The sequence below is a fragment of the Eschrichtius robustus genome, chromosome 11 (assembly GCF_028021215.1).
Source record: "Eschrichtius robustus isolate mEscRob2 chromosome 11, mEscRob2.pri, whole genome shotgun sequence".
Classification (NCBI taxonomy): Eukaryota; Metazoa; Chordata; class Mammalia; order Artiodactyla; family Eschrichtiidae; genus Eschrichtius; species Eschrichtius robustus.
This window is the reverse complement of record NC_090834.1, coordinates 49,332,422-49,346,168: the sequence shown is the minus strand read 5'-3', so window position 1 is coordinate 49,346,168 and position 13,747 is coordinate 49,332,422. Positions and strand designations below refer to the sequence as shown.

The window sequence follows — 13,747 nt, the reverse complement described above, 5'->3', positions numbered from 1 at the left end:
GTGCATTCCTTCAAGCTAGGCTAGCCAGGACCCAAGGCCCATGTAGGCACACGCAGGGGGTGTGTCCGGGGAGACGCAGGAAGGGACAGAGGAGGCTTCACAGAGCCCAGAACCTTCTGCTGTGTCTCATCTGCCCAGGGGTATTCAGGCGTCCTTGAGATACTCTGGCATCTCCCTCAGGGTTGTGAGGCGATGCAGAGCCCCAGGGGTGTCGAAGGGTCAATTTTAGCCTCAGCTAGATCTAATTAGCTTAGGTTGGGGGCCAGGCCCTTTCACAGAGGACTCCATTGTTCCCAAGAACCTGGCAGGAATGTTTATCGTTTCAGAAACTGAGAAGGAGCTGGCTCTCTCCCTCTTGGCCCTGGGGCTGCCCTCCCTTTGGATCTTAATCCACAAAGCCATTCCCAGCCAGGCCTCAGATGAAGCTCAGGGCTGGGGTGGAGCCCAAACTCTCCTTTCCCTAAGGAGCAAGGCAGGTATGCAGTCAACACCAGGAAAGCAGCCAGATGGACACCTGGAGCAACAGCTCAGAATGTCACGTGTCAGATAACTTAATTGGGTAATCACCTGAAGAAGTGAAGTCTGTACCAAGAGCATGAGGGACGAATCCAAGAGGACGGTCCAGTCTGCGGGTGCCTGCCTCAGCCCCACCCAGTGGTCCTGATCGAGGGGTTCATTCCCTCCCAGGAGAGGCTCTGGAAACAGTATATAGTAACCCTCACCTCAGACCCCCGGGCAATCAAATTCCAGGAGCTGCAAGGGCGCCCCATCCCGAATACCCACCAAATGTGCACAGCCCCAAACTCTAGCAAGCAACGTGGTGTGGAGGTTATCTGTCCACACTCTGGTTCAGACTGCGTGGGTTTAGGTCCTGGCTTTGCTGGTTATGAGCTGTGTGACTCTGGGCAAGTTTTCTTTGTGTCTCAGTTTTCCCATCTACAAATACGATGATAATAGTACCTATCTCTTAGGGGGTCTGTGATAATTAAACGGGTAATCTATATAAAGATTTTAGGATAGCACCTGGCCTTTAGCGAGCAGTTATTATGATGATGCTTTTCTCCTGGTTCTAGTACAACTGCAGGTCTCCTGCCGGGACCATCACACATCTGTTTTCCATGCTACGTGTCCAGCTTCTACAGCACCCTCTCTACACCCACTCAGGGATGACCTGGCTCTCTGGGATCAGGTGGGTGGCAGGGCCCTGTTTCCACCCACATGAACCTCCACTCTGCTGTCAAGACCCTCTCCATTGCGGACCCACTGGAGAACCACCAGTGAGTCCAGGACCAGAGGGTGAAACAGCTCCCCATTAATCCAACCCCATTGGGCGGCGGGGAGGAGACCAAGTATTGGGCAGAACCACTGGTCAATTCTCCTACCCAGCCCCTCTAGTCTCCTGTTCCACCCTCCATGAGGTCCCAGAGGCCTTGCATTCTAGCAGGGGGGAGGTGGGTGTGCTTGGGTCACTGTAGACAAAGACTTCTTTTTTTCAATTGTATTTATTTTTTTATACAGCAGGTTCTTATTAGTTATCTATTTGATACATATTAGTGTATATATGTCAATCCCAATCTCCCAATTCATCCCCCCGCCCCACCCCCCACCACTGTCCCCCCTTGGTGTCCATACGTTTGTTCTCTACATCTGTGTCTCTATTTTTGCCTTGCAAACCAGTTCCTCTGTACCATATTTCCAGGTTCCACATACATGCGTTAATATACGATATTTATTTTTCTCTTTCTGACTTACTTCACTCTGCATGACAGTCTCTAGCTCCATCCATGTCTCTACAAATGACCCAATTTCGTTCCTTTTTATGGCTGAGTAATATTCCATTGTATATATGTACCACATCTTCTTTATCCATTCGTCTGTTGATGGGCATTTAGGTTGCTTCCGTGACCTGGCTATTGTAAATAGTGCTGCAATGAACATTGGGGTGCATGTGTCTTTTTGAATTATGGTTTTCTCTGGGTATATACCCAGTAGTGGGATTGCTGGGTCATATGGTAATTCTATTTGTAGTTTTTTAAGGAACCTCCATACTGTTCTCCACAGTGGCTGTATCAATTTACATTCCCACCAACAGTGCAAGAGGGTTCCCTTTTCTCCACACCCTCTCCAGCATTTGTTGTTTGTAGATTTTCTGATGATGCCCATTCTAATTGGTGTGAGGTGATATCTCATTGTGGTTTTGATTTGCATTTCTCTAATAGTGATGTTGAGCAGCTTTTCATGTGCTTCTTGGCCATCTTTATGTCTTTTTTGGAGAAATGTCTATTTAGGTCTTCGGCCCATTTTTTGATTGGGTTGTTTTCTTAATATTGAGCTGTATGAGCTGTTTATATATTTTGGAGATTAATCCTTTGTCCGTTGATTCGTTTGCAAATATTTTCTCCCGTTCTGAGGGTTCTCTTTTTGTCTTGTTTGTAGTTTCCTTTGCTGTGCAAAGGCTTTTAAGTTTCATTAGGTCCCACTTGTTGATTTTTGTTTTTATTTCCATTACTCTAGGAGGTGGATAAAAAAAGATCTTGCTGTGATTTATGTCAAAGAGTGTTCTTCTTATGTTTTCCTCTAAGAGTTTTATAGCGTCTGGTCTTACATTTAGGTCTCTAATCCATTTTGAGTTTATCTTTCTGTATGGTGTTAGGGAGTGTTCTAATTTCATTCTTTTACATGTAGCTGTCCAGTTTTCCCAGCACCACTTATTGAAGGGACTGTCTTTTCTCCATTGTATATCCTTGCCTCCTTTGTCATAGATTAGTTGACCATAGGTGTGTGGGTTTATCTCTGGGCTTTCCATCCTGTTCCATTGATCTATATTTCTGTTTTTGTGCCAGTACCATATTGTCTTGATTACTGTAGCTTTGTAGTATAGTCTGAAGTCAGGGAGTCTGATTCCTCCAGCTCCATTTTTTCCCTCAAGAATGCTTTGGCTATTCGGGGTCTTTTGTGTCTCCATATAAATTTTAAGATTTTTTGTTCTAGTTCTGTAAAAAATGCCACTGGTAATTTGATAGGGATCGCATTGAATCTGTAGATTGCTTTGGGTAGTATAGTCATTTTCACAATATTGATTCTTCCAATCCAAGAACATGGTATATCTCTCCATCTGTTTGTGTCATCTTTGATTTACTTCATCAGTGTCTTACAGTTTTCTGAGTACAGGTCATGTACCTCCTTAGGTAGGTTTATTCCTAGGTATTTTATTCTTTTTGTTGCAATGCTGAATGGGACTGTTTCCTTAATTTCTCTTTCTGATCTTTCATTGTTAGTGTATAAGAATGCAAGAGATTTCTGTGCATTAATTTTGTATCCTGCAACTTTACCAGATTCAGTGATTAGCTCTAGTTGTTCTCTGGTGGCATCTTTAGGATTCTCTATGTACAGTATCATGTCATCTGCAAACAGTGACAGTTTTACTTCTTCTTTTCCAAATTGTATTTCTTTTATCTCTTTTTCTTCTCTGATTGCCGTGGCTAGGACTTCCAAAACTATGTTGAATAATAGTGGCGAGAGTGGACATCCTTGTCTTGTTCCTGATCTTAGAGGAAATGCTCTCAGTTTTTCACCATTGAGAATGATGTTTGCTGTGGGTTTGTCGTATATGGCCTTCATTATGTTGAGGTAGGTCCCCTCTATGCCCACTTTCTGGAGAGTTTTTATCATAAATGGGTGTTGAATTTTGTCAAAAGCTTTTCCTGCATCTATTGAGATGATCATATGGTTTTTATTCTTCAATTTGTTAATATGGTGTATCACATTGATTGATTTGCATATATTGAAGAATCCTTGCATCCCTGGGATAAATCCCACTTGATCGTGGTGTATGATCCTTTTAATGTGTTGTTGCATTCTGTTTGCTAGTATTTTGTTGAGGATTTTTGCATCTATATTCATCAGTGATATTGGTCTGTAACTTTCTTTTTTTGTAGTATCTTTGTCTGGTTTTGGTATCAGGGTGATGGTGGCCTCATAGAATGAGTTTGGGAGTGTTCCTTCCTCTGCAATTGTTTGGAAGAGTTTGAGAAGGATAGGTGTTAGCTCTTCTCTAAATGTTTGAGAGAATTCACCTGTGAAGCCATCTGGTCCTGGACTTTTGTTTGTTGGAAGATTTTTAATCACAGTTTCAATTTCATTACTTGTGATTGGTCTGTTCATATTTTCTGCTTCTTCCTGGTTCAGTCTTGGAAGGTTATACCTTTCTAAGAATTTGTCCATTTCTTCCAGGTTGTCCATTTTATTGGCATAGAGTTGCTTATAGTAGTCTCTTAGGATGCTTTGTATTTCTGTGGTGTCCGTTGTAACTTCTCCTTTTTCAATTCTAATTTTATTGATTTGAGTCCTCTCCCTCTTTTTCTTGATGAGTCTGGCTAAAGATTTATCAGTTTTGTTTATCTTCTCAAAGAACCAGATTTTAGTTTTATTGATCTTTGCTATTGTTTTCTTTGTTTCTATTTCATTTATTTCTGCTCTGATCTTTACGATTTCTTTCCTTCTACTAACTTTGGGTTTGTTTGTTCTTCTTTCTCTACTTCCTTTAGGTGTAAGGTTAGATTGTTTGAGATTTTTTTCTGATTTCTTGAGGTAGGCTTGTATTGCTATAAACTTCCCTCTTAGAACTGCTTTTGCTGCATCCCGTAGGTTTTGGATCGTCGTGTTTTCATTGTAATTTATCTCAAGGTATTTTTGGATTTCCTCTTTGATTTCTTCAGTGATCTCTTGGTTATTTAGTAACGTATTGTTTAGCGTCCATGTGTTTGTGGTTTTTACGTTTTTTTCCCCTGTAATTGGTTTCTAATCTCATAGCATTGTGGTCGGAAAGGATGCTTGATATGATTTCAATTTTCTTAAATTTACCAAGGCTTGATTTGTGTCTCAAGATGTGATCAGTCCTGGAGAATGTTCTGTGTGCACTTGAGAAGAAAGTGTAGTCTGCTGTTTTTGGATGGAATGTCCTATAAATATCATTTAAATCTATCTGGTCTATTGTGTCATTTAAAGCTTGTGTTTCCTTATTAATTTTCTGTCTGAATGATCTGTCCATTGGTGTAAGTGAGGTTTTAAAGTCCCCCACTATTACTGTGTTACTGTCGATTTCCTCTTTTAGAGCTGTTAGCAGTTGCCTTATGTATTGAGGTGCTCCTATGTTGGGTGCATATATATTTATAATTGTTATGTCTTCTTCTTGGATTGATCCCTTGATCATTACATAGTGTCCTTCCTTGTCTCTTGTAAAACATCCTTTATTTTAAAGTCTATTTTATCTGATATGAGTATTGCTACTCCAGCTTTCTTTTGATTTCCATTTGCATGGAATATCTTTTTCCATCCCCTCACTTTCAGTCTGTATGTGTCCCTAGGTCTCAAGTGGGTCTCTTGTAGACAGCATATATATGGGTCTTGTTTCTGTATCCATTCAGAGAGCCTGTGTCTTTTGGTTGGAGCATTTAATCCATTCACGTTTAAGGTAATTATCGATATGTATGTTCCTATTATCATTTTCTTAATTGTTTTGGGTTTGTTTTTGTAGGTCCTTTTCTTCTCTTGTGTTTCCCACTTAGAGAAGTTCCTTTAGCATTTGTTGGAGAGCTGGTTTGGTGGTGCTGAATTCTCTTAGCTTTTGCTTGTCTGTAAAGCTTTTGATTTCTCCATCGAATCTGAATGAGATCCTTGCTGGGTAGAGTAATCTTGGTTGTAGGTTCTTCCCTTTCATCACTTTAAATATATTGTGCCACTCCCTTCTGGCTTGTAAAGTTTCTGCTGCAAAATCAGCTGTTAACCTTATGGGAGTTCCCTTGTATGTTATTTGTCATTTTTCCCTTGTTGATTTCAATAAGTTTTCTTTGTCTTTAATTTTTGTCAATTTGATTACTATGTGTCTCGGCATGTTTCTCCTTGGGTTTATCCTGCCTGGGACTCTCTGTGCTTCCTGGACTTGGGTGGCTATTTCCTTTCCCATGTTAGGGAAGTTTTCGACTATAATCTCTTCAAATATTTTCTCGGGTCCTTTCTCTCTCTCTTCTCCTTCTGGGACCCCTATAATGCGAATGTTGTCGCATTTAAGGTTGTCCCAGAGGTCTCTTAGGCTGTCTTCATTTCTTTTCATTCTTTTTGCTTTATTCTGTTCCACAGCAGTGAATTCCACCATTCTGTCTTCCAGGTCACTTATCCGTTCTTCTGCCTCCATTATTCTGCTATTGATTCCTTCTAGTGTATTTTTCATTTTAGTTATTGTACTGTTTATCTCTGTTTGTTCTGTAATTCTTCTACGTCTTTGTTAAACATTTCTTGTATCTTCTTGATCTTTGCCTCCATTCTTTTTCCGAGGCCCTGGATCATCTTCACTATCATTATTCTGAATTCTTTTTCTGGAAGCTTGCCTATCTCCACTTCATTTAGTTGTTTTTCTGGGGTTTTATCTTGTTCCTTCATCTGGTACAAAGTCCTCTGCCTTTTCATTTTGTCTGTCTTTCTGTGAATGTGGTCTTCCTCCACAGGCTGCAGAATTGTAGTTCTTGCTTCTGCTGTCTGCCCTCTGGTGGATGAGGCTATCTGAGAGTGACAAAGACTTTTTGTCTCAATTCTTTGCACTCATCTTTCATGGCCCAGATCAAATGTCATCTCCTTGGTGTGGCTTTCCCCTGATTCCCACTGTCAGAAGTGTCACTTTATAAATTGCTTGCCAAATGTGATCTCAGACCAGTTCCTTTGCTTTGGCCACCCCAGTTTCCTCATTTGTGAAATGAATGACACTGTTTACAAACTAACCTTCCAGGACTTTGGGAAGATCCATTATAAGCCAATGGATGTAAAGGCTTAGGTCCCCTCCCATTGCCCTCCTTGCCAGGCAGAGGCGGTGGGGAGATACCCAAGGGAGCTGACTGCCCCGCTGTCTACAAAGCTGATAAAACCAAGCCCTTTCCTGGAATGGCCGTTCCCTCCTCCTCCACCCATGGAATTCCTATTCAGCCTTCGAGGTGAAGCATTCCTGCTGCCCTCAGGGAAAAGAAATATTCCTCTCCCTTGTGCTCCTGTAATCCTTTGTCCCTATTAAATCTGTTATTTCCTTTTAACTTTTATTGTATTCAATTTACATTATTATTGCTTGAGGTCAAGAACTGTATTTTGTTCTTTGGGGGTCACTTCATAGTGTGTAACATGATGCTCAGCACCTAGTAACTGCTCCAGAATTGCTCATTAACTCAAATTCAGTCTTGCGTGTTTCCTGGATTCTGGAGTGGACCCTGGAGGCGAACTCTACCATCACCAGCCTGATACTAGTTTATCTGAAGCCAACAGCTGAATTCACAATCTAGCCCATAGCGCCTATGGAGAAGGGCTCCCACACAGCCTGGGAGTGGGAGAGGGGAGTGGGATGGCCGTGTATTTCCATGCGATCTCAGCTGCAAGCCAGTGGCAGCAGTGAGACATGCCTTAAGGATTAAAGGACCTCTTCAGGAAACAATGAGTCTGGAAGAGCCAAATCGCATCTGTAGTTACACATGTTTGTTCATTACATGTTCAACGACTCAATTTTCTTTGCAAAAATTTTAAAATGCAGACATACAGTAGAACTCTACATTTATCAGTCCTTCCTTCCTCCCAGTAGTTACTGAAGGAAACAGACCCTAACATTTATGCCAGGTACCTGACCACACTATCACATTGTACCCTCACAATGATTATTTGAGGTAGGCAGCACTATTACCTCCATTTGATAAATGTGGACATTAAGGCTGAGAGAAGTTAAGAAACTTGCCCAAGGTCAAGGAGACTAAACCATGGGGCTGACTGCGAATACCTAGCTCTTTCTTCTCACTCAGTACGCAATGCTACCTTCCCATCTGAGGGTCGATTACTCGAGAAATGGATCTGATGCATTTCCTGCCCCCTCCAGAAATTTGTGTTCCAGTAGAGGAGGCTGATACACAAATAATTAAAAACATAAAGCACCAACAATAGAACTATGGAATAGAAAGATGTGTAATGGATTGTGTGGGAGGTTGAGAGCAGAGTGGTCAGTTCAGGCCGGCGTGGATCAGGGAGGGCTCCACAGAGACTCTTGGAAGGGGGGCGGTGCAGGATAACTTGAATTTTGACGGGTAGAGAATGAGGAAAGGAGAGAATGCAGGAGTCTGAGGCAGAGGGGACTACATGTGCAAAGGCATGCAGAGAATGCCAGGCATACTTGGGCAAGGAGCCTAGATCAGGGGAGCCAGAACATGGGATTTTTGAGGACGATCTGGGCTGTGCCAGGCTTAGTTCTGTCAAAGTGTTCGACTTGTTTCTTTAAGCCCCAGGTGGCTGCTGACAGCCTCAGAGGAGGGAAATGACATGAGCTGAGCTGCACTGTGCAAGAGGAAGGACCTGCAAGGACCATCTCTGAGTAGGAACTGGGAGGTAAATAGGGTCCTGCATCCTTCAGATATGTACCATCAGCTTCCAAGGTCTCTGCCAGTGTTGGTTTTAGGGATGAGAATAAGAGAACAGGAGTCTTTTTCCTGTTGAAAGAGGCAGGTCAAAGACCAGAACTGCTACGGGGCCTTGGTGCACTGCCTCGCTCGCCACACACCACCCCTACCCCACGCCCCAGAATGGCAGAAGCGTGGCTGCTCTGAGTGATGAGGACGAGTCTGCTGCAACAGCCGGATACCCTCCCCCAGACGAGGTGTGACACGCTGCCCTCTGCCAAGGGTAACACTGGGGACTCCCCGGGCTCAGCCTACAATGCTCATCCCAAATGCTGCCTTCAGGACCGGAAGACTGTTTTTCCAAATTAACAAAAGATGTTCTGGATCCACGATTACATGTTCCCCACATAGTGCATGATTTATAAACACAGATTTATAAATTCTATGTAAACGTAAATTACACATCTGTGCACAGTATGTTGTAAATTTACATATTTTAACACAGACCGAAACAATGTTCCATGACATATAATAAACCCAGGAGCTCTTTAATCATCAGTGCTAGAACTATGTGTTGACAATTACCTTGCACCGAAGACTTGAAAATCCTCCCAGTTTTTCCTTTTTAATTTTTAAAAAATGTATATGCTGAACTCACCGCAAAAAAACCCAGGTGATCTCTTTAGAAAACTGCCCCCAAACTCTTTGGCTCTGAAAGAAAACGCAGTGCCGAATTTTTGCCTAATAAAATGACGATTTGAGTGGAATCTGAGTCAAACCCAAATGAAGGAATACTGGTTCTTTGAATCAGCAAAAGAATTCAGTCTCTGGCATCCAACACTCCATTATTCATGGGCCTGAATTGGCCGGAGAGCTGTTGGCACATTGGAGATGACCAGGAAAGCAGGGTTTGGAGGGAGAGAGGGAGGGAGGAAGTTGGAGGTAGATAAGGAGAGAAAAACAATCTGAAATACCTCTCAGGCCAACTCTGAACAACATGTCGGGCATTTATTATTCTGAGGTGAAGAAGTTCCACTATCCCCTTGCTAGATACTCTCTCAGCTCATTTCTCTGCACATGGGGTCATTTCACTGAGCAACTGCTTAAAAACAAATGTCTCGTTGGGCCGCTGCCCCAATCAGAAAGCGCCTCTGGAGTCCCAACAAGCAGGGCCAGCGGGAAGATTGATTCCCCTCCGTGAGACAGCCCTTCCCCGAGCCCTTGCCCCAGGACCGCTCACCGGGGCCTGCGGAAGGTCAGGCCGTAGTGCTGACAGGCCAGCCCCACGGTGGGCGTGTACACGATGGGCAAGAATTTCTCCACGTCCGACGTCAGCACTCGGTAGAAGAGCTTCTCGTTCCGGTCTTGGAGCGTCATGAGGATGATGTACCTCGGGAGGCAAGACAAGAACCAAGCTGATCACGTGAGCACCATCTGTGGCAGCACGGAAGGCCCCTGATGCAAAGACCCAGGGCTCCCACTCAGCTACTTTCAATGGCACCTTCATGGGCAAGTCACCATCTCCTCTAAGCATGTGTCTCATCATCTATGAAATGTGGAGAATAGTACCTGCCTTATGGTGCTTATTACTACACATGGTGCAGGTGCTATTCTAAATATTTTTCATTAACTCATTTAACATGGGGAACATGCCTCCCAATGACTTGGAAGGTGGGTACTATAATTCTGACTATTTTTAGAGACAAGGAGATCAAGGCACAGAGAAATGAAATAATTCACCCAAGGGATCTGAACCTAAGCAATCTGACTCCAGAATCTGCGCTCTCAACCATGATGCAAGGTGGTTAGTTATACTATTATTATGTGGACATTAATGCATGACAACAGAATAACGGCATTCTGGGGATGGGGGAGGGTCAAGGAAAATACTGGGCGGACCAGTGATATATGAACTGGCCTTTTCTACCACACAGGGCTGGTTCCGGTCACAAGCAGCGTTCACCAGTGGTTGAGTAACCAAGTGATCTTAGGAAGCATGTTCCCCAAAAAATCTCTCTCTTACTTAGTTCCTGAAGCCTGAAATCACTAAGCCAGGAAAAGAGCCTTTCATTCACACTCCTAAAAATGCAAAAAAGTCTGGGAGAAAAAACCAAGGGATTGAAATTCCCAATGAGGTGTAAGTGACTGCTGATATTGCAACTTTTCGGGACAACAGTTTGGGAGAGATAATGAAGGCACGTGAGGTCCTGGCATGGAGTGGGATGACAGAGATGCTCTGACAGGGGAATGATCCCTGAAGAGCTCTGCTCTTCACTAGCTGTGTGACTGTGAGGAAGTCTTGTGACTTCTTGGGGCGTCAGCCTCTTCTTCTTCACCGAAGACACTGGTTCAGAACTAAAAAACGTGTTTTAGGAGGCACTTTTAGGAAGGGAGGATTTATGCTTAGAATAGCCAGGATCTCAGCTCAGCACTAGTGTAAGGATTCCCTTACTCAGTAGCCATTTGTACACATCACTTCTCAATTCTGCATTCAGTGATGTCAAGTTGGTAAGTTGCAATTGGCCATGGTGGGAGCATTTACACCATGGAAACTGGCAAATGCTCTAAATGCCCACCCACCGGCCCCAGAGCCAGTTCTTAAACATTTACCAGCACACCACTGTCCTTACCCATAAGAAGCTGGGGCGCGTCCTTAGCATTTCCCCCTAAGCACCTGCTGAAATGAGGGACTCCAGGAATGAGTGGGTCAGAGTAGTCAACAGGGCGAGTGTCCGGAGCAAACCCCCTAGCACTCCCAGCATCAGGCCTCTGCCCCCTGAGCCTGGCACATCTTCCCAGGCATGTGAGTGAGGCCCATCTAGCTGGAAAGAACCGGAAAGGGAAAGATTTTGGGTTTTGATTTTTAGGGCTTAATATCTTTAGGAAAGAGGATTTCACTTTGGACTTTAATTCTTCCTTGCAAATTTAACAGACGAGAGAAGTTCGGATTGTTCAAAGTTAGGGCACGCCTAATATTGTTAGCTGGAATCAATGTGTACTTCCTGGTTTGCTCTTCAGGGTGACGAGGCTAGACCCAATCTGAGTGGAATAAACAAGAGGGAGAGAATGTTTGGCTTGGGCTGCAGTATGGCCTTGGAGTTAATGTGAGTAATGACCATAGAGGTTAGTGCTGCAGGGGAGGGGGAGGGGGGAGGGGGGAGGGGGGAGGGGGCAGAGGCTTCCTTACTCACTACCGCTCAGAAGTGATGGATGGTATTGGCGGGGCATGGGAAGATCCTGACAAGCTGCTGTGCTCAGCCCCTAGGGGGATAGCCACACTCTCAAGGACCCAAAGTCTTGGCCATTAAGCTCTATGGATATGTAAGGGGAACACTTATCTTCTCCCTACATTTCTGCTGGAGCCCATGGGAAGATGACACATTTATTTAACAAGCTCTCACATACTGCCGACTATGGGCTAGGCACTGTTCTAAGCACGTCACAAATACTAATGTATTTAATCCTCATCATAACCCTATGAATTAGACACCACTGATATACTCAATGTACAGATGGGGAATGACCCAGAGAGGCTAAAGAACTTTTGCTGTTAAGTGGTAAAATGAGGATTTGAACTCAGTCTAGTACTAGAGTCTAGTCTTGTAGCCACTAAACTTCAACGCCTCTTAGCTACGGTGTAGCAGAGAGGTTGAAAGCATGGACTCTGGAGCTAATTACCTGTGTTCAAATCCTGGCTGTGCCAATTCATAGCCATGTGACCTGTGAGGTCACTACCTTCTTTAGTAAGACTGATAAAGTTGACCCTGTGATCTCCCATTGGCTCTTCATGTCTACATCCCCACTGGGGAGGAACCAGAGGGGCGGCAGGGTTGTTAACTACTCCCCCTAAACCTCCAACATACGACATCCCAGGTCCTTCCCAAGGTGCCCCTGTCCATTTCCCCTCTTCTCCACCGCATTCCCCTTATTCCAGGAACCTGGGCCACGTACCACTTCCTTAACATACCTGTCCCTACATTTTTGCCCCACTTCTTCCCGCTGAGTAAAATGCCTTCCGTGAACCCCACTGCTGAATGCTGAAGTCCTACTGGTGCTTCCTGGGCTGACCCTGATTCCATCACTTCCCGGAGGCCCAACCAGATTTCACTGGTTGGAATTCAGGCTCCCTTCCCAGTCCTCCCAGGACACACTGACTGTGCCTTGATCATAACAAGCCCTGGTCCTCAAGGAGACCATCACCCTATGGAAGGCAGGGCTGGATCTGGGATCTCTCAGGGCTCTCAGCCTTTCCTGGCTAGAGAGTATCCAGAAAACCCTCTGTGGACCACAGGAAACAGACAGTTAAGCCCGAGGCTCTGGGGAGAGAGAACAGACTTTAGGTACTAACTTGTCCAGGTCACTCTGCTGCCGCTCGTAGTATCTCATGATCCGGAGGAGCTGGACGTCCTGGCTCAGGAAGCAGGGAGGTATTAGGCCATGGATCCCAAGCTGCAGCCTTTCCTCAAGGGTAAAGGCCATGCCCTGGCGAGAACAAGAAAGAAACACACACACATAAATGGATATGCAGGAAACCAAGGAACAGAAGAGTTCCACCCACAGACAGGCCAAAGTCACTGTGACTCAACAGCAAGGACCCTGGACTCAAATCCCACCTCTGCCATTTAAGTAGCTGGGCAATCTGTGCCAGTTATCTTGACTCTTCTGGGCTCCAGCTTCCTCTTAGAAAAACATGGAAAATATCTATATCATCAGGGGTTCTTTTGGTTTATTTTTGTTTATTTGTTTTAAATGTATTTTATTTTTAGAACAGTTTTAGATTTACAGAAAAATTGAGAAGATAGTACAGAGAGTTCCCATATATCTCCTCACCCAGTTTCCCCTATTATTAATATCGTCCATCAGTATGGTACACTCGTTAGAGTTAATGAATCAACAGTGATACATTATTATTATTTTAAACTTTGGGTTTATTTATTTATTTATTTATTTATTTATTTATTTACGGCTGTGTTGGGTCTTCGTTTCTGTGCGAGGGCCCTCTCCAGCTGTGGCGAGTGGGGGCCACTCTTCATCGCGCTGCGCGGGCCTCTCACTATCGTGGCCTCTCTTGTTGCGGAGCACAGGCTCCAGACGCGTAGGCTCAGTAGTTGTGGCTCACGGGCCTAGTTGCTCCGCGGCATGTGGGATCTTCCCAGACCAGGGCTCGAACCCGTGTCCCCTGCATTGGCAGGCATATTCTCAACCACTGCACCACCAGGGAAGCCCCAATACATTATTATTAAGTAAAGTCCATGGTTTATTCAGATTTCCTTAGTTTTCACCTAATGCCCTTTTTTTGTTATTCCAGGATCCCATCCAGGATCCCACAT

General features: G+C 44.3%; 1 protein-coding gene across 3 annotated transcripts in view; it reads right to left on the bottom strand.

Annotated features, from left to right (window-relative positions):
* Positions 1 to 13,747, bottom strand: part of ME3 (malic enzyme 3) — a 327,654-nt gene that overhangs the window by 92,892 nt on the left and 221,015 nt on the right. For all 3 annotated transcript variants that reach the window (XM_068556437.1, XM_068556438.1, XM_068556439.1), the window contains 2 exons: positions 12,766 to 12,899; positions 9,658 to 9,807 (listed from right to left, as the gene is read on the bottom strand). In XM_068556437.1, the coding sequence (XP_068412538.1) occupies positions 9,658 to 9,807; positions 12,766 to 12,899 (284 nt within the window). The remainder of the gene's footprint in view (positions 1 to 9,657; positions 9,808 to 12,765; positions 12,900 to 13,747) is intronic.